General features: G+C 54.4%; 3 protein-coding genes across 5 annotated transcripts; 1 reads left to right on the top strand and 2 right to left on the bottom strand.

Annotated features, from left to right (window-relative positions):
- Positions 1 to 3,485: 3,485 nt before the first annotated feature.
- NDUFS5 (NADH:ubiquinone oxidoreductase subunit S5) lies at positions 3,486 to 4,733 on the bottom strand. Its single transcript, XM_058856716.1, has 2 exons — positions 4,372 to 4,733; positions 3,486 to 3,702 (listed from the first exon to the last, which is right to left on the bottom strand). The coding sequence occupies exons 1-2, from the start codon at positions 4,585 to 4,587 to the stop codon at positions 3,598 to 3,600; spliced, it is 321 nt and encodes a 106-aa protein (XP_058712699.1). The 5' UTR covers positions 4,588 to 4,733; the 3' UTR covers positions 3,486 to 3,597.
- Positions 4,734 to 6,677: 1,944 nt separating this feature from the next.
- AZIN2 (antizyme inhibitor 2) lies at positions 6,678 to 13,443 on the bottom strand. 2 transcript variants are annotated; one of them, XM_058856713.1, is made up of 11 exons: positions 13,107 to 13,443; positions 12,418 to 12,531; positions 11,181 to 11,352; positions 10,932 to 11,105; positions 10,143 to 10,315; positions 8,713 to 8,844; positions 8,270 to 8,435; positions 7,983 to 8,145; positions 7,794 to 7,906; positions 7,469 to 7,683; positions 6,678 to 7,139 (listed from the first exon to the last, which is right to left on the bottom strand). In XM_058856713.1, exons 3-11 carry the CDS (start codon positions 11,277 to 11,279, stop codon positions 6,998 to 7,000), a joined length of 1,377 nt encoding a protein of 458 aa, XP_058712696.1. In that variant the 5' UTR covers positions 11,280 to 11,352; positions 12,418 to 12,531; positions 13,107 to 13,443; the 3' UTR covers positions 6,678 to 6,997. The 2 variants fall into 2 exon arrangements, with proteins under 2 accessions (XP_058712696.1, XP_058712695.1); XM_058856712.1 differs by lacking the exon at positions 13,107 to 13,443 and having other exon boundaries at positions 11,181 to 11,320; positions 12,418 to 12,685.
- A 1,196-nt stretch (positions 13,444 to 14,639) lies between these two features.
- AK2 (adenylate kinase 2) lies at positions 14,640 to 21,606 on the top strand. 2 transcript variants are annotated; one of them, XM_058856715.1, is made up of 7 exons: positions 14,640 to 14,802; positions 15,222 to 15,347; positions 17,093 to 17,203; positions 17,307 to 17,401; positions 17,960 to 18,032; positions 18,622 to 18,817; positions 20,789 to 21,606. In XM_058856715.1, the coding sequence occupies exons 1-7, from the start codon at positions 14,689 to 14,691 to the stop codon at positions 20,794 to 20,796; spliced, it is 723 nt and encodes a 240-aa protein (XP_058712698.1). In that variant the 5' UTR covers positions 14,640 to 14,688; the 3' UTR covers positions 20,797 to 21,606. The 2 variants fall into 2 exon arrangements, with proteins under 2 accessions (XP_058712698.1, XP_058712697.1); XM_058856714.1 differs by lacking the exon at positions 20,789 to 21,606 and having other exon boundaries at positions 18,622 to 19,692.
- The last annotated feature ends 214 nt before the right edge of the window (positions 21,607 to 21,820 follow it).

The following is a 21,820-nucleotide window of genomic DNA, read 5'->3' as shown; positions in this document are numbered from 1 at the left end:
CACCCCTGCTCTCCCGCTTGGTGACCGGGCACCGCTCGCCCTCGGGACACCACGCAGGGTTCACGGCCCGGCCGGCTGCGGGGAGCCCGGTGCTGGCCGCAGGGTGACGCGTGCCTTTGTCACCCCGTGTCACCAGGCGGGCTTCAGCCTCCTCCCTCACGGCGCTCTCGGAGCAAACCCAGCCGATTCCAGCCGTGCTGAATCCCGGAGGAGCGCGGGCGGCTGGGAGACGGCGCCTGTTCCAGCCTGTGTGGATCTCACACCCGGAACGCGCATCCCGAAATCCCTCGCAGCGCTGGGAGGTGATGGATTATTTGTGCTGCGAATCTGGGTTAGGATCATGCGTTGTTTTGCCTACGTGGAGACAGGGAATCATTATTTCAGGAGGAAGGGGGAGGCAGGTCCTCCCTAAATCATTTCATTTCCCTGCTCCTGCACTGCTCAGCAGGATTGAGGGGACCCCTGGGACCCCAAGTGCCAAGACCTCGGACATCCACAGGGATGCAGGGAGATGTCTCCTGGTGCAAATCAGCCAGAACCCGGCTCTGCCCCAAGAACTGTCCCCTCATTAAAACCTCTGCCCAAGCCCAGGGCTGAAACCTGCCTTTTCCTTTGACTTTTGATAAATTATTCATCTCCTGAGAGTTGTTTACTCCCCCTCTCCGAGGCAGAGAGGAGCTGCAGATGATGCACAGCACATCCAGGCCTGTGGGAGCTGCAGGAGGTGGGGGCTCAGCCCAATCCCAGACCCCCAACTCCCACTCCTGGGGGCTAAATGTTGTAGGAAAATGGGAATGAGGGGCTGGGAGGAGGGATGGTGCCCTGCCAAGGCCACATCCACGGCAGAAGCAGCTCCCCACGGAGATCTCCCACCCCATGCCAGCCCCAGTGCCTCCCACCCAGCCAGGATGTGGCATCACCCCATGCCAAAAAAGTGACAAAAAAGGCAAAGAGCGAAATGTAAATTTGGAACTACTCCAGGCTGGATATGGATCCTGTTCAGGGCTCCGTGGTGAGCCACACTGTGGAGCTGAGGATGCTCCAAGTCCCTTTGCCCAGGGGAACTCAGGCAGGAGCATCGGATCCATTTTCAGTCCCTGCTGCTCAGCCAGAGCCTCGCCCTCAGTCTCCTCCCAGCAGAGCCAAGAGGCGTTTTTTTTAATCTCTCCATGAATTTGATCGTTTTCATCAGGTCTTTGATTATTCCCTTTATTGGCTGAAATTCCTGCCAGAGCTTTTAACTCAAGCAAATGGATCCCGCCGGCTGCGGCTGCTCCCCGCACGCCCTTGGCTGCGATAACGCCGATCGCTGGAGCAATTAGATTCTGCACGGATCTAAAGAGCCACTTGGGAGCCAGGAGAATTCAGATGAATCCCAATATTTCCTCTGACATCTGGGCTGCTCCATGGGATGAGTCACTCCCAACATCAGCGAGCTGCCAGGCTTTTTGCTGAGCCTGGTTTTTTTTCATCCTTTCCCTGGAAAAGCAACACTTCTGAATCAAAACAGGGTTTTTTTCCCCCAAAACAGCAATTCCTGGGAGCATTGGCCTGTGCTGCTATATGGCTCCAGGTGCCACCAGCCCTCACATCCAGCTTGGGAGGAAGTTGTGATGCCACTGAGCAGAAAACTCTTCTCTGCACATCTCTTTGGGAAAGGGAAGGATAATTGATAATAATTAATCATCATCCATAATGAGCGATTGCAAGTGTGGAGGTTCATGAAGATTTGATCTCCTGGCTGGCTCTGCATCCCAAATTTCCATCCATGGGTGAAACCCAGGGGAATTGCAGTGTGGCTTGGTGAGGAATCAGCTCCTGGAATAGCTCAGTCCCTTCAGACCTTCTGGGTGTTCCACGTGGGTCCCCACATCCTCCATCCACAGTCCCATCCCCTCCCTCCCTCCTCCTCCTCCCCAGATCCCCCCAGGACAATTCCCTGAAGATAAATAACTCTGATGGCTCCGCAGCACCACTCAATTTCCATTCCCAGCACAATTTTCCCTCTTTATCCATCCTTTATTTGTTCTGGCAGCTCCATTGCCTCCCCAGTCCCTTTCCACCTGACTCCATTCCCTTTTCCTCACGTGGCTCCCATGTTCTCCCTGTGTTTCCCTCCTCAGAGCTCCTCCTTGCCTACTTTTACAGCTGGAATGTTGAGATCCATGGAGCACTGATATCCTGATATCGGTTTTCCTCTGTTCAAACTCATCACCACCAGAGTTTTCATATTTAAAGCAGCAACCAGAACCCCTGAGGATTATCAGTCTCCATCAGTTACTGCAAGGACAGCCAGGAATTAGCCAGGACCCAGACAGCATGGGGTCTTGGGTCAGTTATTCCTGCTTTGGGCAGGAAATGGGGGGAAAAATATCAAAATTGATGCAAAAAAAAATTTTTAAAAGGACATTATTCCTAGAGTTATCTAAAACACATGGCAGAGAGGGGACCAGCAGTGGCAAACAAAGGCAGACACAGGGAAGAGCCAAGCCTGGGTCATGGATGTGCCTCTGGATCAGAGGATTTGAACCCAGACTGGGAATTTGGAGCTCTCCAGGGCCACCCTCCCCCAGTGCCACCCTGCCAGGGAGAATCGTGACTCAGCTGGAGCACAGGGAATCCATCTGGGCCTGGGGGAAGGGAGAAACCTTGGCCAGAGCTTGGGGAGGCTGCTCTGGGGGGAGCTGAGGGACAGGGGCTGGGTGAGGAGCAGCAGAAATCTCAGCAAAAGCTCAAACCCTGCTGGGATGGCTCCTGAGAGACCAGATGTCCTGTGGAATCCAGAAAAGGGCTTCTGGAGGAAATAACAGAGCTCTCCTGCTTCAGATCCCTGCCCTGGACACCCTGGGGTGACTCAGAGCCCCCCAAACCAGCATCCAGCTGTGATCCCTTGTATCCAAGGGCACAGCAATCCCAGGATCTGCCTGGAGTCAGGAATCCATGAGATTCCTCTCCAGGAGGGCTCCTGTGCCCACCATGGGATTCATGCCCCAGGAACAGCACAGATCCCTCTGTGGCCATGGCAGGGGTCTGGAATGTCCCTCCTGGAATGTCCCTGACCCCGGAGGTCATGCTGGGCTCAGCCTTTGTCATCCCAGCAGGGGGATTTGCCAGGATCAGGAACCTCCCAGCAAAGATCCAGCATTAACTCCGCCACCAGCAGCATTAAAAACATGGATTAAAGCACAGAGCTGGCCACTCTCCACTTCCAGGGACTCACCTGCTTCAGCTCTGTTCCAAAACTCAGGGAATTTTCAGGGAATGGAAGGAAAAACTCTCCTTGGGAGGGACAAACCCCCTGGGCTGTGCCAGGGAATCCATGGATCCTGCTGGCATATGGGATTTCAAAGCCCCCAGTGAGGAAATCTGCCTCCCACGCACTGAAAAGCCAGCAGAGATCCCAAATCCATCCACTTCCACTCTGAATCCCTGTGGAAATGAGGTGTTTTTCCCCCCCAAAAATAAAGACAAGACAGAGCCAAGGAGACATTCCAAAGGGATATTTACTGCCCGACCTGAGGTTGTTCCCCTGCAGCCACAGCAGGGCCCCTGCCCTGTGCTCTGGGGGTTTTCTTCCAAGAGGAATTCCAGTGGGAATCACGGCCTGGGCTCCTCCTTGCCCATGTGGTAGTCGGGGGGTGTGTACTTCCCCTGCTTGATCATCCTGTCCCGCTGCTCCAAGATGATCCGGAGCCGTTGAGCCTGCCAGGGTCACAGGGGGGGCTCAGGGATCCCTCGGGGGGTCCCCAAGGCAGGTCCTGGCAGCCCCATAGATGTGGAACCCACACTAACCCCGCCCTGGGGCTCCTCACTCAAGTTTGAGGCTCTCCTCAAAGACTTTGGGGCTCTTGGGATGTTCTGGACTGATATTTGGGTTTCCAGCCCAATTTTCTGACCAGGATTTTGTCCTGGATGTGGAAGCTGCTGGAGAAGCGCTGGGGACAGGGAGGAAGCTGCCCCAAAACACGGAATGGTTTGGTTGGAACTAAAATCCCACCCAGCCCCACCCCTATGGGCAGGGACACTTTCCACTAATCAGGTTTCTCCAGCCCAGCCTGGAACAGCTCCAGGAATGGGACGGTCACCGCTCCTCGGGGTCCTGCAGCCACCGCAGCCCTCGGGGAAGGGGCTGCTGCAGGGCCAGACCCCCCCTCACCCTGGGAATGACCAGGGTGCGCTCCCACCCCGGGCTGGAGCCCCCAAACCTCCCCCAGAGCGTGGCCAGGACCCTCTGCAGCCTCTCCCTACCCTGAGGCATCACCTCGAGTCCCCCCAGCCCGGCCCCGGTCCCCTCCGCTGTGTCCGGACCCTCCAGACCCCCGCGCCCCCCGTGTCCCCCCAAGGCCCCGCGGTGCTCCCCCGCTCACCCACCAGCTTGGTGCGCTTCATGCACTCCATGAAATCCTCGTACTCGAGCTGACACTCGCGCCGGGCGCGGGTCTGGCCCAGCCCGTGCCCGCACTCCACCCACTCGCGCTCGAAGGCGTGGCAGGCCGCGGCTTGGCCGTGCGGCTGCGGCATGCTCTGCCGCAACAGCCAGCTGTCCACATCGATGCCCAGCTTCTTCTGCAGGTCCCAGAACGGCATGGCTGCGCTCCTGTCGCGACACCAGCGCTGTCGCGCCGCCGACACCGCCGACACCGCCGCCCCCCCTCACGGGCCCGCCTCCGTCCTTCACGGGCCTTTCGCGACGTTCTCGCCGTCAAGCGCAACCGACGTGGCGGCACCGCGGCACGCTTTACGGCTGGGAGGAGAACACGGGCAGAGCGCGCCCCCCCCGGTCCGCGCTCGTTATAGCGCCCCTGGCGGATTGGAGGACTCGCTGCGCGCCGCGCCCCGGCGCCCCCTGGCGGCCACGGTGTTCAATGCTCTCCCAGTGCTCCCAGTGTCCTCCCAGTGCCCTCCCAGTGCTCCCAGCGCTCCCAGTGCCCTCCCAGTGTCCTCCCAGTGCTCCCAGTGCCCTCCCAGTGCCCTCCCAGTGCTCCCAGTGCCCTCCCAGTGCTCCCAGCGCTCCCAGTGCCCTCCCAGTGTCCTCCCAGTGTCCCAGTGCCCTCCCAGTGCTCCCAGTGCCCTCCCAGCGCTTCCAGTGCCTTCCCAGTGCTTCAATGTCCTCCCAGTGTCCCAGTGCCCTCCCAGTGCCCTCCCAGTGCTCCCAGTGCCCTCCCAGTGCTCCCAGTGCTCTCCCAGTGCTCCCAGCGCTTCCAGTGCTCTCCCAGTGCTCCCAGTGCCCTCCCAGTGTCCTCCCAGTGCTCCCAGCGCTCCCAGTGTCCTCCCAGTGTCCCAGCGCTCCCAGTGCCCTCCCAGTGCTCCCAGCACTCCCAGTGCCCTCCCAGTGCCCTCCCAGCGCTTCCAGTGCCTTCCCAGTGCTTCAATGTCCTCCCAGTGTCCCAGTGCCCTCCCAGTGCCCTCCCAGAGCTCCAATGTCCTCCCAGTGCCCTCCCAGCGCTCCCAGTGCCCTCCCAGTACCTCAATGTCCTCTGAGTGCCCTCCCAGTGCCTTCCCAGTGCCTCAATGTCCTCCCAGCACCCTCCCAGTGCTCCAGTGTCCTCCCAGTGCCTTCCCAGTGCCCCAGTGTCCTTCCTCTGTTCTCCTCCCAGTGCCTTCCCAGTGCCCTCCCAGTGCTTCAATGTCTTCCCAGTGCCTTCCCAATGCCCTCCCAGTGCTCCCAGTGCCCCCCCAGTGCCCCCCCAGTGCCCCAATGTTCTCCCAGTGCCTTCCCAGTGCCCTAGTGTCCTCCCTCTGTTATCCCAGTGTCCTCCCAGTGCTCCCATGTCCTCCCAGTGCTCCCAGTGCCCTCCCAGTGCCCTAATGTCCTTCCTCTGTTCTCCTCCCAGTGCCTTCCCAGTGCTCCAATGCCCTCCCAGTGTTCCCAGTGCCCTCCCAGTGTTCCCAGTGCCCTCCCAGTGTTCCCAGTGCCTTCCCAGTGCCCCAGTGCCTTCCTCTGTCCTCCTCCCAGTGCTCCCCCAGTGCCCCAGTGCCTTCCTCTGTCCTCCTCCCAGTGCCCTTCCAGTGTCCCAGTGTCCTTCCTCTGTTCTCCTCCCAGTGCTCCAGTGTCTTCCAATGCTCCCAGTGTCCTCCCAGTCCTGCAGTGTCCTCCCAGTGTAGTCCTCCCAATTCCCCAAGTGTCCTTCCAGTGCCCTCTCTGAGTCCCCAAGGCTGGTCTGACCAATGCACCCCACCCTCCCCAGTGCTCCCATCTCAGTGTCACCCAGTGTCCCATTACTCCTAGTGCTTCCCATTCCCATGATCCAGGGTCCTCCCAGTGCCCCCAGTTCTCCCAGTTCCAGCCCTTCAGGGTCTCACAGGGCTGTACCCAGGGCAGGAGCCTTGGTGAGGGCTGATGAGACCTCAGGAACCAGGGAGATGCCACAATGCCCAGGTTTCTCTGCAGTGTCCCCCCAAAACCTAAACACACCCCCTATTTCCATGCCCTCCCAAAATCCCAGGGGTCCCTCTGGACACCTCAACAGCGTCAGGGTGAATGGCCCCACCTTCCCTAATGAGCAAAGCCTCATTAAATGCTGATTGCAGAGAGATTCTCCAGCACAGGGTGGGGAGGAAGAGCCGGGGGCTTCCTCACCTGACCCCTCAATTATCCCCATCACTCCTAACCACAGAGCCCAAACCTGCCAAACCCCTTTGGGAGGCACACACACTGCACAAGCTGGAGGAGCAGGATTTATGGGACAGGATTTACTTCCAAGTCCGTGAGAGCGGAGCAGGGCGATGCCAGGGGCAGGATGGCACCTTCCCCCTCCCTGGCACTGCCACGGGATCCTCCCCCTCTGCTGCCATCACTTCTGGTACTGCCATGGGACTTTTCCCACTCTGGTACCACTGTAGGGTTTTTATCCCTCCAGTACCACTGTGGGATGTTTTCCCCTGGTGCTGCCATGGGATTTTTCCTATTCCAATATCATTATGGGACATTTCCCCTGCCAGTACCACCACAGGATCTCTCCCACTGTGGTTCCTTCTCCTCCAGTGCCAGCACTGCTCAGATGATGCCAGCTGGAGCGAAGACAGGGGTGACACAAAGTGTCTCTGCCATTTCCCAGCCGCAGGACAGGGGGGTGCAGAGGCTCTCACGGTCCTCTTCTGTCTGGGGTGGTTTTCCCTGGAAGAGCTGGACAGCTTTCCTGCAAGTGGAGACACCCAAGAGGGAGCCAGGGGAAGGAGCAGCCCCTTGAAAATGGGATGGGCCCAGGGAAGGGGACACTCCAGAGCTCTCCTGTCCCCCAGAACAACAGCCAGAGCTGAGCTTGGCTCTCTTTTCTCCAGCAAAAAACTGGCTCAAGTTTGATAATATTAAAAAAATACGATTTTTGCCTCTGAGGCCATGATTTTACCCTGAATTTCCACATTCTGGAACTCATATTTCCCCCTCTCCCTTGGGCCAAGAGCCCACGTGGAAGAGAAGCCAGCACCTCTCACAGCATCCTGCCCTCTCACCCTGCCCATCTCTTACCAGGCCATGCGGGACATGGCGTAGGTGACGTGTGGCTGGGGACCCCCTGTGAGCAGGGGTGATGTTGGCATGGTGTAGGCTCCCATGTTGCCAAAAACCAGCCAGTCCCCCACGTGCAGCTGGGGCAGCTCCAGCCCGTCGGCGATGCGATCCTCGGCGTGACCCGGCGGGCCCCGCAGGCTGCTGCTGTGCCAGGGGTGCTCTGGGCAGGGTCTCTGTGGGAAAAACACGGAGCAGACACAGGGATGAAGATGTCACCCCAGAAGCTCTCAAGGACTGGGTGCAGCTGGGTGTTGGCTGAGGTGATGCCAGGTGAGCCCCTCACCTTGTGCAGCCGAGGCCTGGGGCAGGGGCTGTCGAACAGGAGGCAGCTGAAGGCGCCGTAGATGCCGTCACTGAGGTGATACACCAGGTTCTTCTTGCTGCCACACTCTTCCTCTGGGAAGAGAAGTTGTTCTCTGAGGGCTCAGGGGAGCTTGGGGACACAGGGGACACGTCCTGTTGTCACACCTACCGTCAGAGCCAGGCTGCTCCATGGGGATCTCCTCCAAGGCAGTGATGCTGACAGCCAAGGTGAAGGCAGAGGTGACGTAGTAACGCCCAGGCCTGGCAACAATGTCCACCCCGCTGCCCTCAGGGAAGTACAAATCCAAGGCAGAGTTTATCCCCACAGCCACCTGGGAGGGAAGAAAATGAACTTTCCTCTTGGTTAGCTGGGAACTCTGCAGGGAGCCAGACCTGGGGAGAGCTCCCAAGCTCATTCTCTGCCTGCTGTGAGGGCGGGTGTTGGGAGGTTTGTACCTCTTCCAGCAGGGCTCTGGTGTCCTCGGTGCCAGGGAACCCCCCTCCGATGTCCAGGAGGTTCATGTGGTGTCCCAGCTCCGTGCCCATGTCAAACACCAGCTGTGCTGTGGCCACAGCCTGGGCCATGGCCTGTGGCTCCAGCACACGGCTCCCGAGGTGGAAGCTGAGGGCACAGACCCCGTCTCAGCAGGGTTTGATCATCCCCAGAGCAGAGGGGACACAGCACTGGGATTGTCACTCACTGGGGGTAGCTTCCCACACACCATCCAGAGCCCCACAGAGCCTTTCTTAGGGTCAGACCTGCCCCAAATATTGGTCCCAACAAGGTCAAATCCCTGCCTTCACCTCACTCCCAAGCACAACTGCGTTGCTCCAGCAGGGCAGAGCTGCCCAGATCCCAATCCAGAGGGGCTGAGCACCCCTATGGAAGAAGGCTGTACCTGATGCCAACAACCTCCACAGCCTGTTCCTTCGCTGTCTCCAGCAGGTGCCGGCAGGATTTCAGCGTGGTCCCAAAAGTCATGCTCGGGTGGGCACAAGGGATGGAGTCAGCAGTGATCCCCAGCAACATCCTGCACCACAAAGCCACACTGTGTTGAGGGGTCTTGGAATAACAGGATCATGTAAGGGAAAGTTTTTGAGGGCTGGAAAAGCCCTCAAAGATCCCCGAGTCCAAATATTTACCCCAAGTCCAGCACAAAATCATGTCCCTGAGCACCACATCTACAAGTTTTTTGCATGTTTCTGGAGATGGTGATTCCACCCCTTTCCTGGGCAGCCTGTTCCACTGCCTGATCGCCCCTTCAGTGATCAAATTTTTTCTCTTATCAAATCTAAAAATCTAAAATCTAAAATCTAAAATCTAAAATCTACAAATCTAAAATCTAAAAAAATCTAAAATCTAAAATCTAAAAAAATCTAAAATCTAAAATCTAAAAAAATCTAAAATCTAAAATCTAAAATTTAAAATCTAAAATCTAAAAAAATCTAAAAGCTAAAATCTAAAATCTACAAATCTAAAATTAAAAAAAATCTAAAATTTAAAAAAATCTTAAAAAATAAAAAAATATTAAAAAAAACTTTAAAAATCTAAAAAATCTAAAAAAATCTTAAAAAATATCTAAAAAAATCTAAAATCTAAATCTAAAATCTAAAATCTACAAATCTAAAATAAAAAAAATCTAAAATCTAAAAATATCTTAAAAAATAAAAAAAATCTAAAAAAATCTAAAAAAAAAAATCTAAAAAAAATCTAAAAAAAATCTAAAATCTAAAATCTAAAAAAATCTAAAATCTAAAATATACAAATCTACAATCTATAATTTAAAATCTAAAATCTAAAATCTAAAATCTACAAATCTACAAATCTAAAATCTAAAATCTACAAATCTACAATCTATAATTTAAAATCTAAAATCTAAAATCTAAAAAAATCTACAAATCTAAAATCTACAAATCTAAAATCTATAATTTAAAATCTAAAATCTAAAATCTAAAATCTACAAATCTAAAATTAAAAAATCTAAAATCTAAAAAAATCTATAAAAATAATAAAAAAATCTTTAAAAATCTAAAAAAAATAAATATAAAAAAATATAAAAAAAATATAAAAAAATTTAAAAAAAATCTAAAAAAAAGAAAAATCTAAAAAAAGAAAAATCTAAAAAAATCTAAAATCTAAGCTCTAAAATCTAAAATCTAAGATCTAAAATTTAAACTTCCCCTGGCACAGCTTGAGGCCATTTTCTCTCATCCTATCGCTTGGGAGAAGACACCGTCACCAACTTTGTACAACCTCCTCTTGTCCCCCATAGCCCCTTGCCCATCCCCTCCTCCAGCACCCACTGTGGTGGCACTGCCAGACACCCACCTGGCCCGGGGGTGGCTCCTGGCCACCTTGCTGAGCTCCACCTCGTTGTCAAAGGCCATCAGCCTCACGCCGTGGCTGGCCGCGTACCTGATGTGAGCGACCTGCTTGCAGGGGCTGCTGTAGAAGATCCTGTCAGCTGGGACCCCAAGGTTCTGAACCCGGCTGATCTCTGCCTGCAGGGAGAAGGAGACATCTGCAGCAGCTCCCCAGGAGATGGGTGTGGACCAGCCACCAGCTCTGGGTCTTAGCCTGCTTGCAGTGCTGAGGAGGGCAAAGCCTTGCAGCCTGGGTTTTTCTAGGGAAAAGCTACCAGAGCTCAAAGGGATCACGGTGGACTTTGTCCTGGCATGGACAGGTTTAAAAACACCATGAGAATGGGAGAAGAAACAAGTGGGGTTAGCAGGCCTGGGGCTGACCCCTACTCTGAGCTGTGACAACTCCTGTACTTTCTCCTCCTGGAAATACATCCTATTTAATTACATAAAAATAAGTGATTTAATTTTAGCTCCTCCCTGGAAATCTGGCTGTTGCAAATGACAAGCAGGAGGGAGCAAAAAGCTTTAGGCTCAGCCCTAAGGACACCAAGAGTTGGCCAGGACAGCAGCTCCGGGGCCAGGAATGTCAGCCAAAGGGAACAACACAGAGGGGACAAGGATTTCTGGGCTGTGACAGCAGAGGGAGACTCCTGCCCCCGTAAATGTCACCTAGAGCAGAGACTTAGGAAATGAGGGTGAGCTCTGCCACTCCCCCACAAACATTTCCCCTGGAGCTGTCCTCCCACAGCCCTACCTTGTTGGCACAGGCAAATCCTGCCCCCAGCTCTGCCAGCAGCCGAATCACCCCTTCGCTGCCGTTGCATTTAACTGGGAAATAGGGTTTCACTCGGGGCAAGGCCTTCAGGAAACACAGGTGTTTCTTCACAATGTCCCCAAGGTCTGCCACGAAGAAGGCCTGCTGGTCGCTCTAGGAGACAGCTGAAGTGAGCAGCAGCTCCAGAAGAGCCTTTTCCAAAGGCAGCAGCAGAGCATCAGCCCTCACCTCTTGGCACAGCTCGCCCAGGAGGTTCTCCAGGAGGTCTCGGGTGGTGAAGCCCTCCTCCACCATCAGGAAGTTGGATTCGTTCAAGTACCCGTTCATGGTCTGATGTTCTGGGTGTGCTGATGCTCGTTTAAAGCTTCCTGGAGTAGGGGATGGATTCTAATGAGACACACTGTTAAAAGGAAAGGAGTATTAGAGGAAGGGTCCAGAAGCTCCATCAGCATGGACCACCCAGCCCACAGCCCAGGGTGCCTCTGGATAGAGCTCTGTGCTGCTCTGCTCCAAACCAGCAGCTCAGCAGAGCCCTGCTGCGGGTTACAGCATCTTCCCTGGGGGAGGAGACACATTTCTCTGCAGTTCAGAGCTCTGTTTTGGCACACAGCAGCCTTGTCAGGCACCAACACAGTCAACAACAAAGCCAACTGCACCACAAAAAGCAGAGATCCCTTTCTAGGCCAGGACAGGCCCCTTCACGCTCTGGAATGCAGCTGGATCCTCTGAGTGTTCAATGAGGTGAACATCCCGTGTGGATCCCAAATAGCTGAAGTCTCCTGGACCCACTTTCCCAGGGAAAAGCCCCAGGACAAGGGAGGCACAGCACAGGGCACTCACTGACACCATTCAACCTCAGGACAGCCTGGATCCGTGCTGTGGATGCAGTTCCACGGCTCTCCCGTGACACACGGTGTGGAACAAGGGCACAGTTCAGCAGCACGGAGTTTTCTGGCTCATCCTAGAAGAGCTTTAGCTTTGAGCTCTCACCCTTAGCTGGATCCAGCCTGCCCCATAATCCAGGGAGCTGAAGAGCTAGCAGGGAACATTTCCACCCCAATAACTCAGGCCTAGCTCCAGGGCTCTTCCAGAAGCATGATCTCTCTGATTTGAAGTGAGCAGGAGGCAGAGGTTTCATTTCTTGGAGCTGCACACCCCCTTCTCCCCACAGAGACCTCCTGACAGCATTCCAGGGGGCACTGGGAGAAAGACCACACTGACCCTGGATGTTGTAATGCATTGAGCAAGCACCACCAGCCAATTCCAGAGATGAGGGACGGGATAAAAAAACATGTTTTGAAGCTCTTAGAGCTTCATAACCAGGAAAGAAGAGCAGCTTCTCCAGCTTTACCCTTCACTCCACATCACCAAACAGCACCCAGCCCACACTGGTCAGGCACAGAAGGGGTGAAATGGGTCATTCCTGTCAGAACTCATGCCCCAGCCTCGGCCATGCCCTCCTTACCACGGTCCAGTTGTCTCTCCCAGGTGCCCTGGTGTGCTGTCAGGGGGGCTCCCCGAGGAATGCTGAGCTCCTGCAGCAGCCCGAGGTGTAGCTGTGCCTGGGGGTCCAGGCTCTCTGGGGAGAAGCAGTTCAGGGGTTTAGAGAGGGAGAGGGGCACTGACAGCACAATGCCCTTCACCCCCATTCCCAAATTCAGCAACCACAGGCTCTTTACATTTCCCTTCTCACCATGCCAGGCAAAACAGTTCTCCCACAGCCCCCCTCAAAGCCCCCTTACCTCAGAAGGCATTTAAATAGATTTTGCCATGGGTCTGCCAAGAGAATGAACCGGCTCCAGGGCCGGCTGTTTGTCCTGCCCCAGCTCCCTGCCTGCCCTGAGCCCCTGCAGAGGATGGGGGGGCTCTGCACCCCTTCTCTTCCAGCACTGCCTCTCTGCTCTGCCTCCCAACTGTAGTCATGACAACCAAATCCAGCCATCCCATTGGCTGAGCCGCCTCCGAGCATCCTTCATCCCTTTTGGAGAACGCTCCCCCTCCTCGCCCACCCTTTCCCAAGGCTGGGGCTGCCCCCTGCAGTCACTCCGGGCTGGCACCGAGTCCCCGCAGCTCATCCAGCCTGGTATCCCAGCCTCGCTTCCCGCGGCTGCGCATCCTGAGCACAGGGACCGGGGGAAAGAGAGCCCGAAATACCTCAGAAATGCTGCTGCCAGGGAAACCAGACTTCCTGGAGATTAAAGGCTGAGCGGTGTTTGGCTGGGACCCCGGAGAGAGGGAGGTGGTTGGGAAGATGTCAGGGACTGACTGCCCTTGCTGAGCTGCTGCTGGTTTTGGGGGGTGCCTCAGCAGCAGATCCAGCTCTGCCATCAGTGCAGATGCTCTGTCTGATCCATGAGACCTGGATCTCAGAAACGGTGCCACAAATGGGATGGGCTCAGCAGGGATTTTTTAACTCTTGTTAAATGTGCAGGTCCCTCTCTGGTGTTGCTGAGGAGCCAATGTTCTGTCTGTGGAGGGGTGGCTCTGCCCACTGAGGGGGGAGTGAGAAGGACAGACTTAGCCTGGGTTTCTGTATTCAACACTGTGGTCTTGGCTTTGCCACAGACTCTCCTGGCAACCAGGGCCAAGGAAGTTCTTGTCTGCTGTGAGATCCTGGCTGGTTTTGCCTGTGTTCTGGCCCATCACCAGCACTGGACTGTGCTGTGTGGGATGTGGGGATCATGCAGAAAGGCTGGGAGAGCAGAGCCCTGCAGTCCCTCCTGGATGCACTGGGCAATGCTGTGATGCACAGCCCACGCAGAGCAGGGCACTGAGCCCATCCCACGCAGCGCCAGGGCAAGCACAGCTCAGAATCACAGAATCAATTAGGTTAGAAAAGATCTTTGAGATCACGAAGTCCAGCTGTGACTGGACACCACTGTGTTAACTGGACCACAGCACCAAGTGCCATGTCCAGTCTTTCCTTAGACACTTCCAGGGGTGGTGACTCCACCACGTCCCTGGGCAGCCCGTTCCAATGTCTAATCTTCCTGTGAAGAAATTCTTCCTAATGTCCAACCTAAACCTCCCCTTGCGCAGCTCTCCCCTTTCCTCTTGCTGTCACTAGCTGCCTGGGACAGAAGCCCTACCCCAACCCCAACGTGGCTCCAAATTCCTTTCAGGTAGATACAAAGAGTGATAAGGTCACCCCTGAACCTCCTTTTCTCCTGGCTCAGCTGCCCCAGCTCCCTCAGCCGCTCCTCATCAGACTTGTACTGCACTCTCGTTGCCCATCTCTGGCCATATTCCAGCAGCTCAATGTCCTTCTTGAACTGAGTGACCCAGAACTGGACGCAGCACTCCCGGCCTCAGCAGCGCCCGGGACTTGGGGACAGCTCGGGACAAGCGCGGCGACACCGAGCGACCCACGTGGCGCCGCAAAGCCCCGCCCACCGCGGCTCTGACCACGCCCACTCCCGAGATAACCCCGCCCACTCGGGGCGAAAGGCGCGCGGGCGCTCGCCTATTCCCGCTCCTCATTTGCATAACCCCGCCCACTCAAGGTGAAACGCGCGGGAGCTCGCCTATTCCCGCTCCTCATTTGCATAGCCCCGCCCACTCAATGTGAAACGCCTGCGGGAGCGCGCCTGTTCCCACTCTTCATTTGCATAACCCCGCCCACTCATGGTGAAACGCGCGGGCGCTCGCCTATTCTCACTCCTTATTTGCATAGCCCCGCCCACCGGCGCTGTCCCCGCCCACGAGGCCGGGCCGGGGCGCGCAGTCGGCGGCGGCCATGGCTCCGAGCGCGCAGGCCGGGAGCGGCCGCGGGCAGGCCCCGGCCGCGGGGATCCGCCACGGCATCCGCGCCGTGCTGCTGGGCCCGCCCGGCGCCGGCAAGGGCACGCAGGTGAGGGCGATGCGGGCGGGAGCGGCCGGCGGGAGCGGCCCGCCCGGCTTTCCCCAGCGGCGGCACTCAGCGTGTGACCCCCGCGCGGAGGGACGCGGGTGTCCGGCCTTCCGTCGCCCGCGGAGGAACCGGGCGGTGCGCTGTGTTCGTGTGGCCCCGGGGCTCCCTTCCACGGGGGCTCGCTCGAATCCCGCCTCCAGGGGCCCGCTCGCCGGGGCTCTTTGTCCCGGGTCCCTTTGTCCCGGGCCAGGGCCGGCCGCGGGGAGCCGGTGTCGCTGAGCACCGGGGCTCTGTGCCGGGCCCTGCCACGTGCTGCCCGCTCAACGACTGTCCCGCTGCCGCGACAAGGGGACAAGGCCCCGCCGGGGTGGGGATCCTCAGTCTCCCAGGTCCCATCTCACCTCTGTCCTCTTCTGCAGGCGCCGAAGCTGGCCGAGACCTACTGCGTGTGCCACCTGGCCACCGGTGACATGCTGCGGGCCATGGTGGCCTCGGGCTCCGAGCTGGGCAAGCGGCTCAAGGAAACCATGGATTCGGGGAAGCTGGTGGGTCGTGGGGAATGTGCTGGGAGGGGACATGGGCTGGTAGCACATGGAATGAGAGCAAACAAAATCCATCTCCTAATTAGAATTCTCTAATTAGTGTAGGAAGGCAGATTGCAGGGTGAAGGTAGGGATGGGTCTCACCCTGCAGGAGCAGCATCATACACGAACATCCTTCCTCTTCAAACTTACTTTTGCTTACCAGCAGCCTGTGGCCCTGGGTTGTTTTTATCTTTTAGGGGGTGCAGTCTGGCTGGCACTGTTCTGGCTCCTGAACGCTGAGGTGGCAGTGTATCCTTGGATCTGCAGGACATTACAGCTTTGTGACTCCTGTGTCTCTTCACATGATACCTGATATCCAGGTATCACTTCACAGGGTTCATCTGCATCCCAGCTCTTGCATAAGCTCGATTCACCTGTTGAAAATAAACCTAAAGGTGTTGCTGTGGTAGTTATAGCAGCTGCTGTGTGAGAGAGACACTTTGGATCCCCAAAAGACACAAGTTAGAATCTCTGACATTCATTTTCTGAGGGTCCCATTATCTCATCCTAATGACTGAAATATCTCAGGGAAGCTCGAGGGACCACAAATTGCAGTGCCTTGCCCCGGTGTGGGGCAGATCTCGAGCATCAGCACAGCTGCCACAGGCTCGTAACACCCCGGGGAGAATCTGCAGGCCCCAGATGGGGAGAGCAGCCTTATCTCACTTCTGCTCAGAGCTCATTGCAACACCGAGCCTGCAATACCCAGCTGGTTATGAAAGATAGGGATGTTATCTGGCCAGGCTGGTGGTATCTGCCACGTGTGTGTGTGTGTGTGTGGCAGGCAGCTCCAGGCTGCTCCACAGGCACATCCCGCAGCTCTGTGATAACTCAGCTGGGAGCACAGCAACATTTCAGCATGGGGTTTATGCTCAGGATCTTTTTTTCTCCAAAAGGTGTAATCAGGAAGGCACAGAAATGACTGGCTGCTTATCCCCCCACCCCCTGCCTGCAGGGATGTTGTTTGTGAGTTGTGGCAGCCTGGTCCCCAATCCTGCTGGGTCCCAGCTGTGTGTGCTGGAGAAAACAGCGCTGCTGAGGAGAGCTGCTCCCAAATAAACAGCTATTGTTGGGGCTGCAGCATCTGTGAGTGCTGCAGTGTGGAAAAGGTACTAATCCCAGTGGTATGCCCAGATTGTTAAATGGGAACTACCCAGTGAAGCCAGAGCTTGTCAGCAACTATTGGGCTTTTACCTTCATACGAGGTTTATGGGAGTCAATGAGCAACTCGCCTGCTCTGCCCTTCCTGCCCAGGCCTGCCTCCCCAGGGGGATGTGTAGGTGAAGGTACAAAGTAACAGGAAATCCAGTTTGTGTTGATATTTTGTATTGTAGTTTGGTTTTTTTAAAAAATAATCTAAGGAGTTTGAGCTGACAGTGTTCCTTTCAATACAGCAACCTTTGTAACAGTGAGGTTACAGTGCTGGTCCAAGTCCCTGCTCAGGCTGGAGAGTCCCCAGAGTGAAATGTGGCATTGCCCATGTTCTGGTGTTGCAGGGAGTGCTGTGCTGATCTGGGCAGGTCTGAACAGGCAGCCTGAGAATTGACATGAATCATGGAATCACTGTCCTTCGTTGGAAGGGACACATTAATTATCAAGCCCAACTCTTGGCCTTGCACAGGACAACTCCAAAAATCCACAAGGGCAGCAGCTGTGTGTAAATTCAGGGTGTCCTTCCTGACAACATACCTGTCTCATCTCTGCAGGTGAGTGATGAGATGGTGGTGGAGCTGATTGAGAACAACCTGGACTCCCCTCCCTGCAAGAATGGGTTCCTCCTGGACGGCTTCCCACGCACGGTGAAACAGGCAGAGATGGTACGGGAGCCCCTGCTCAGGGGGCTGCTCCAGCACCTCCTTCCCTCAAAACCAGGGGTCCCTGCTCCCTCAGCCCCTCTGAGGTGGGTGTTTGCTGTTGCAGCTGGATGAGCTCCTGGAGAAAAGGAGAGAGAAGCTTGACTCCGTCATTGAGTTCAGCATCCCTGACTCCTTGCTGATTCGGAGGATCACTGGACGGTAATCCTTCTCTCCTAGTGCTCGGGTTGGGATTTCCTAGTCTATGGAAGAGCATCCTAATTTCAGATCCCTGCTTGTCCTCATGATGCTTAGGGCTGGCAGTGATGCTGGTTTTTATTTCTGCCCTGATCCCTTGCCTGTTCTCCTGTGCCTGGGCCAGCCTTGAGCAGAGCCCCTTCCTTGCCCTATAAATCAGGGATTTCTATAGAAAATCTCAGCTCACACTTTAAGTTCCTCCTTCTCTAAAGCTTTTAGTGCTCCCTTACACAGGACACTGAATACATTTGGACACCAGTAAACTTCCTCCAGGGTCAGGAGTGTGTTCTCTTGCACGGTTATCCAGCAGAGCAGGAAGTAAAACTCCCCTTCTCCATCTCCCAGCGCAGCTGCTTTTCCAAACTGAAGAGGCCCTTGGTACAGAAATAACTGCAGAGAATTTTCTTACAAGTGAAAGGCTAATGGTTTTGCTGTGGCAGATGTTTCTGTGCTGATGAGTGGCAGGTTCAGGAGATCTTGTCCTGACCAGACTGCTTTGCTGACACTTCTTTTCTGTCTCAGGCTGATTCACCCAGCGAGTGGCCGCTCGTATCACGAGGAGTTCAGACCCCCGAAAGAGCACATGAAGGACGATGTATGTGAGCTCCCAAGGCTGCAGCTTCCCTTGCTTTGGGTTTAGCTGATGCTTTGCAGTGTCTCCCTGGAAAAACTCATTTCTTTCCTTCTCTTGTACCTTCTGGGGAGTGTGGGGAGCTGCTTGGGCAGCCTGAGCCGACAGCACTGCAGGGAGCGAGGCCTGGAGGGATGAATGGATGGATGGATGGATGGATGGATGGATGGATGGATGGATGGATGGATGGATGGATGGATGAAGGGCTGGTCCAGGCTCTGCCATCCTCAGAACTTGTTGGACTCTGTCCACAGCTCAAGTTGGCGGTGGGTTGTGACCGGTTTCCATCCTGGGGAGCAGCTGTAGCTGGTGCCTGGTCTCAAGGTTCCTTTTAGCAAGCAGAGTGGTGTGTGGGGAAAAGGACCACGGTGCTGAGCCCTTCTCTCTTCAGTGACTGCTCTGGGACTTGTTCTGGCTGCCTGGGGTTCGCTCCATCTCCCCCGCACACCTGGGGTCTCCTCTGCAGCTCTGCCTTGCAGGAGGGGAGCAGGGAGAGAAGGGGGAAGCATCCCAGGCTGCAGCTCGCTGGAGATTGTCCCCTTGCTTCTCCCAGGTCACTGGAGAGCCCCTGATCCGCCGCTCCGACGATAACGAAACGGCCCTGAGAACCCGGCTGAAGTCCTATCACACCCAGACCTCCCCCCTGGTGTCCTACTACAGCAAGAGAGGGATCCATACGGCCGTGGATGCCTCCCAGTCTCCTGACGTGGTGTTTGCCAGCATCCTGGCAGCCTTCACGAAAGCAACATGTAAAGACCTGGTTATGTTCATTTAAGGCTCCGTCCCACAATGGGGCTCTCCTTTTTTTTTTCCTCTCTCTCTTTCTCTGTCTCTGTCTCTCTGGGTCCAAGGAGGGTAAGAGCTGAGCAAAGTAGAAGGGGAAGGGATGAGGTGATGCAGTCCAAGGCAGGGGTGTGCTAATTCTCTAATTAAACGAGCATTTAACGGTCTCTATGTCGCTATATGTCAGAATCAGTCTGTGTGTGGATGTTGGGATTTTGGCCTCTAGAGGCCGCAGCGAGCCCAGCTTCCAGCTGCCCAAAATGGGCTCTGCACTCCTTTGGGTGAAAAAGCTTTTGTTTCATCCTAGAAATGCACTTCCCTGGAAGGAACTGTACTTCCAGCTCCTCCTGGCTACCCCACAGGGGCCTTGGAGAAGGTTGGGGATGTGGGGGAAGGGTTTCACAGGAGATGTGAAGCTGCAGGATTGAAAGCTGGGGTTGCTCTGTGTGTGTTGCTGTGGGAGCAGCCCAGGAGGGACAGCCTGGCTGCTTCTCGGGGCTGGGTGATGATTTCTTCTCTTTGTATGTGTTTTATTCTCTCTGGGGTTCTGTTCTGATGGCACCTGGGGGTCAGAAAGATGGTGGGGGGTTTCAACCTTTATTTATTTGTGGGATTTATAGCAAATTAGTGAGATGCTTCTTGCTCTTTTTAATGTGAAATCTGTGATCAGAGTCTGACAGCAGTTACTGTGCGGCAGGTTGGGATGTCCTGAGGATAAGAAAAGGACTTGGGTTTTATCTCTTCACTCTTGCCTTGGTTTTGACCAAGGAGAGGAAGATGTGTTGAGCTTCTCCTGATCCCAAAGTCTAAATATAATAAAGCCTTATTGCAAAACAAATGATTTCTCAAGGCTCGAGAGACAGCGTTATTAACCACTGGCTCCACGTGCCCTTGAGCTAACGACCTTTGTTATGAGCTCATGGAAATGTTCCTGTTTCTTGAGCAAATGCAGCAGCTCCGTCAGGCTGTGTTTGAGGACACTGTGTGTGCTCAGTGCCTGGGCCTTTCCAGGGCATTGTGCTGCTGTGTGGTGACACTGCAGGGCTGGCACTGACCTTTGGCCGTGAGAGATTCCAGCCCTTCCTAGAGGACCCTGCTGTAAATATGGATTGGCTCAGATGAAACTTTGTCCTTTGGCATTCCATGTGTGTTTACTGATTGTGTTATTGAGTATCCTCCTCTCTCTGTCTCGGGATGGCCCACTCCATCCTGTGCACTGAGCTGCTGTGAGCTCTGTGGCCAGAGCAGATGTTTAATCCTCAGGAATCCCTTGCTCTTTTCCTTGATAATTTCTCTTTTGCCTGACAATCCCCTCTCTGTCCTCATACATCCTTTCCAGGCACAGAACCTCTTCCCTTCCAGCAAACTGGAAATAACACTGGGAACCAAAAGCAGTGGACTTGTTGCTCTAGAAAGCACATGACTGAGGACAAAGGCTCTGACAGTAAACAGGGCTGGTTTTGCCAGCAGCCTGTGGTCCCCTGGGATTCCCAGACGGCCCTTGCTCTGTCTCTGGGTTTTTTGTGGAAGGGTAACCTGGACCTGGCATGCTGGGAGGTCAGGATAGCATTTAGGATGGGACTGGTGTGCCCCAGGGAGTGGGAAAGTGTAAGTTACAACTGCCCTGGCATCTTGGTTGACTAAAGAAGTTGTGTGGAAGCAGCTTTTGTTTTGAGAGAGTCAAAGTGCTGCCCCCTACACTCTGGGAAGGGGCCAGTTGGCATTCCTGGATTTGGTCAAGGTTTTATTCTACAACAAGAGCAAGATGTTCCCCCACTCTCCATTCCTTTCCTCCCTTGTGCTCGCTTCACATCCAGCTCACCAGCCTTTTTTTCTTTTCTTTTTTTTTTTTTTTTGCCATAAACCATGCTTAATTTTGTTTGTTTGGTTTTTTTCCCTAAATATTTTTTTTCTCTCTCTGTTCCCATTTATTCCAGCTGAGTGACTCCATCAAGCAGATGAGACACCACCAAACGCTGCACACTCTGCTACATCACCCATTGCAGCCCTTCCCTGGGTGCAGGGAGGGCAGCTGGGAGGGGGGGTATGATTGATGGGAGGGGGGGAAGGAGGTGGTAAACAAGGGGTTGGGGGGCTGATTTGGTTGGGTTTTGGTTGGATTTCTTATTTGGCAGAATCATTGTGAAGAGGAGGCGGTCTTCTTAGAAATCATGGTTGTGGAGGCAAAACAATTGTGGAGAGGGAAACGTCTCTCAGAGATCAGCTGCAGGTCCTTGACCTGTTGGAGGGCAAGGCTAGATGTTATTCCAGGCTTCTCCAGGACTTTCAGGGCTTGTCTCATGGGCTCTTGGTACTCTGAGGCCACTGAAAGGTTTGCTGTGATTTTTTTCTGAAGTTATTTCCTATCAGCGAGGACCAAAACGAACAAATGATTCATCGTGTCTGAAATGGAAAAGAAAAAGAGATGCTGTGGTCTTTTCCTGGAAGTTTTGTTTTTCTTGTTCTGCTGCATTCCTAAACCCTGGCATAGAGACTTCTCAAGGATTCTCTGCTGCTGAACAGAGGGGCCGTGGCTCTAGTCCAAACCTGCCTTACTTGGGAGTGGGGTGGCTTTTCTGTGATCATGACAAAGCTGGAATTCACACAATGCTGAAGAAATGCAAAAGAGACTTTTCTTAATTGCCTGCAAAAATAACACTTAATTGGGGGTGGTTTTTTTTGCATTTCTTTTTAGATCAAATGGTGCCTTGTCTAACCTCTGAATCAATAATAAAATAACCCCTTTACATTTGTATCTGGTGCTGTGTCCTCTTTGACCTGCAGACAGTGTGGAGGATGAGGAGGCAGATGACAGCATCAACTAACAATTGAGCTGGGTGGATCTTGGGGCCTGATCCTATCTCAAGGATGTTCTGTGCAGCTGGGAATGTGGCTTGTAATTCCTTTTATCTCTTCTCCTTGCTGAGTGTGTCCAATGCTTTAGATCACCATAGCAATGGTGGTTTTTT

This window comes from Poecile atricapillus, chromosome 24 (genome assembly GCF_030490865.1).
Source record: "Poecile atricapillus isolate bPoeAtr1 chromosome 24, bPoeAtr1.hap1, whole genome shotgun sequence".
NCBI classification, from domain to species: Eukaryota; Metazoa; Chordata; class Aves; order Passeriformes; family Paridae; genus Poecile; species Poecile atricapillus.
The sequence above is the reverse complement of the archived record's forward strand: the minus strand, read 5'-3'. Positions and strand labels throughout refer to the sequence as shown.

Coding starts and splice junctions, on each gene's coding strand:
- NDUFS5 (XM_058856716.1), bottom strand. CDS start 4,587: ATGCCGTTCTGGGACCTGCAGAAGAAGCTGGGCATCGATGTGGACAGC. Junction 3,703..4,371: donor GCATGAAGCGCACCAAGCTG/GTGGGTGAGCGG, acceptor TGACCCTGGCAG/GCTCAACGGCTCCGGATCAT.
- AZIN2 (XM_058856712.1), bottom strand. CDS start 12,601: ATGGGGGTGAAGGGCATTGTGCTGTCAGTGCCCCTCTCCCTCTCTAAA. Junction 11,321..12,417: donor GGAGAGACAACTGGACCGTG/GTAAGGAGGGCA, acceptor CCCCTACTCCAG/GAAGCTTTAAACGAGCATCA. Junction 10,316..10,931: donor GATTTGCCTGTGCCAACAAG/GTAGGGCTGTGG, acceptor TTCTCCCTGCAG/GCAGAGATCAGCCGGGTTCA.
- AK2 (XM_058856714.1), top strand. CDS start 14,689: ATGGCTCCGAGCGCGCAGGCCGGGAGCGGCCGCGGGCAGGCCCCGGCC. Junction 15,348..17,092: donor CCATGGATTCGGGGAAGCTG/GTGGGTCGTGGG, acceptor TCATCTCTGCAG/GTGAGTGATGAGATGGTGGT. Junction 17,402..17,959: donor ATTCGGAGGATCACTGGACG/GTAATCCTTCTC, acceptor TTTCTGTCTCAG/GCTGATTCACCCAGCGAGTG.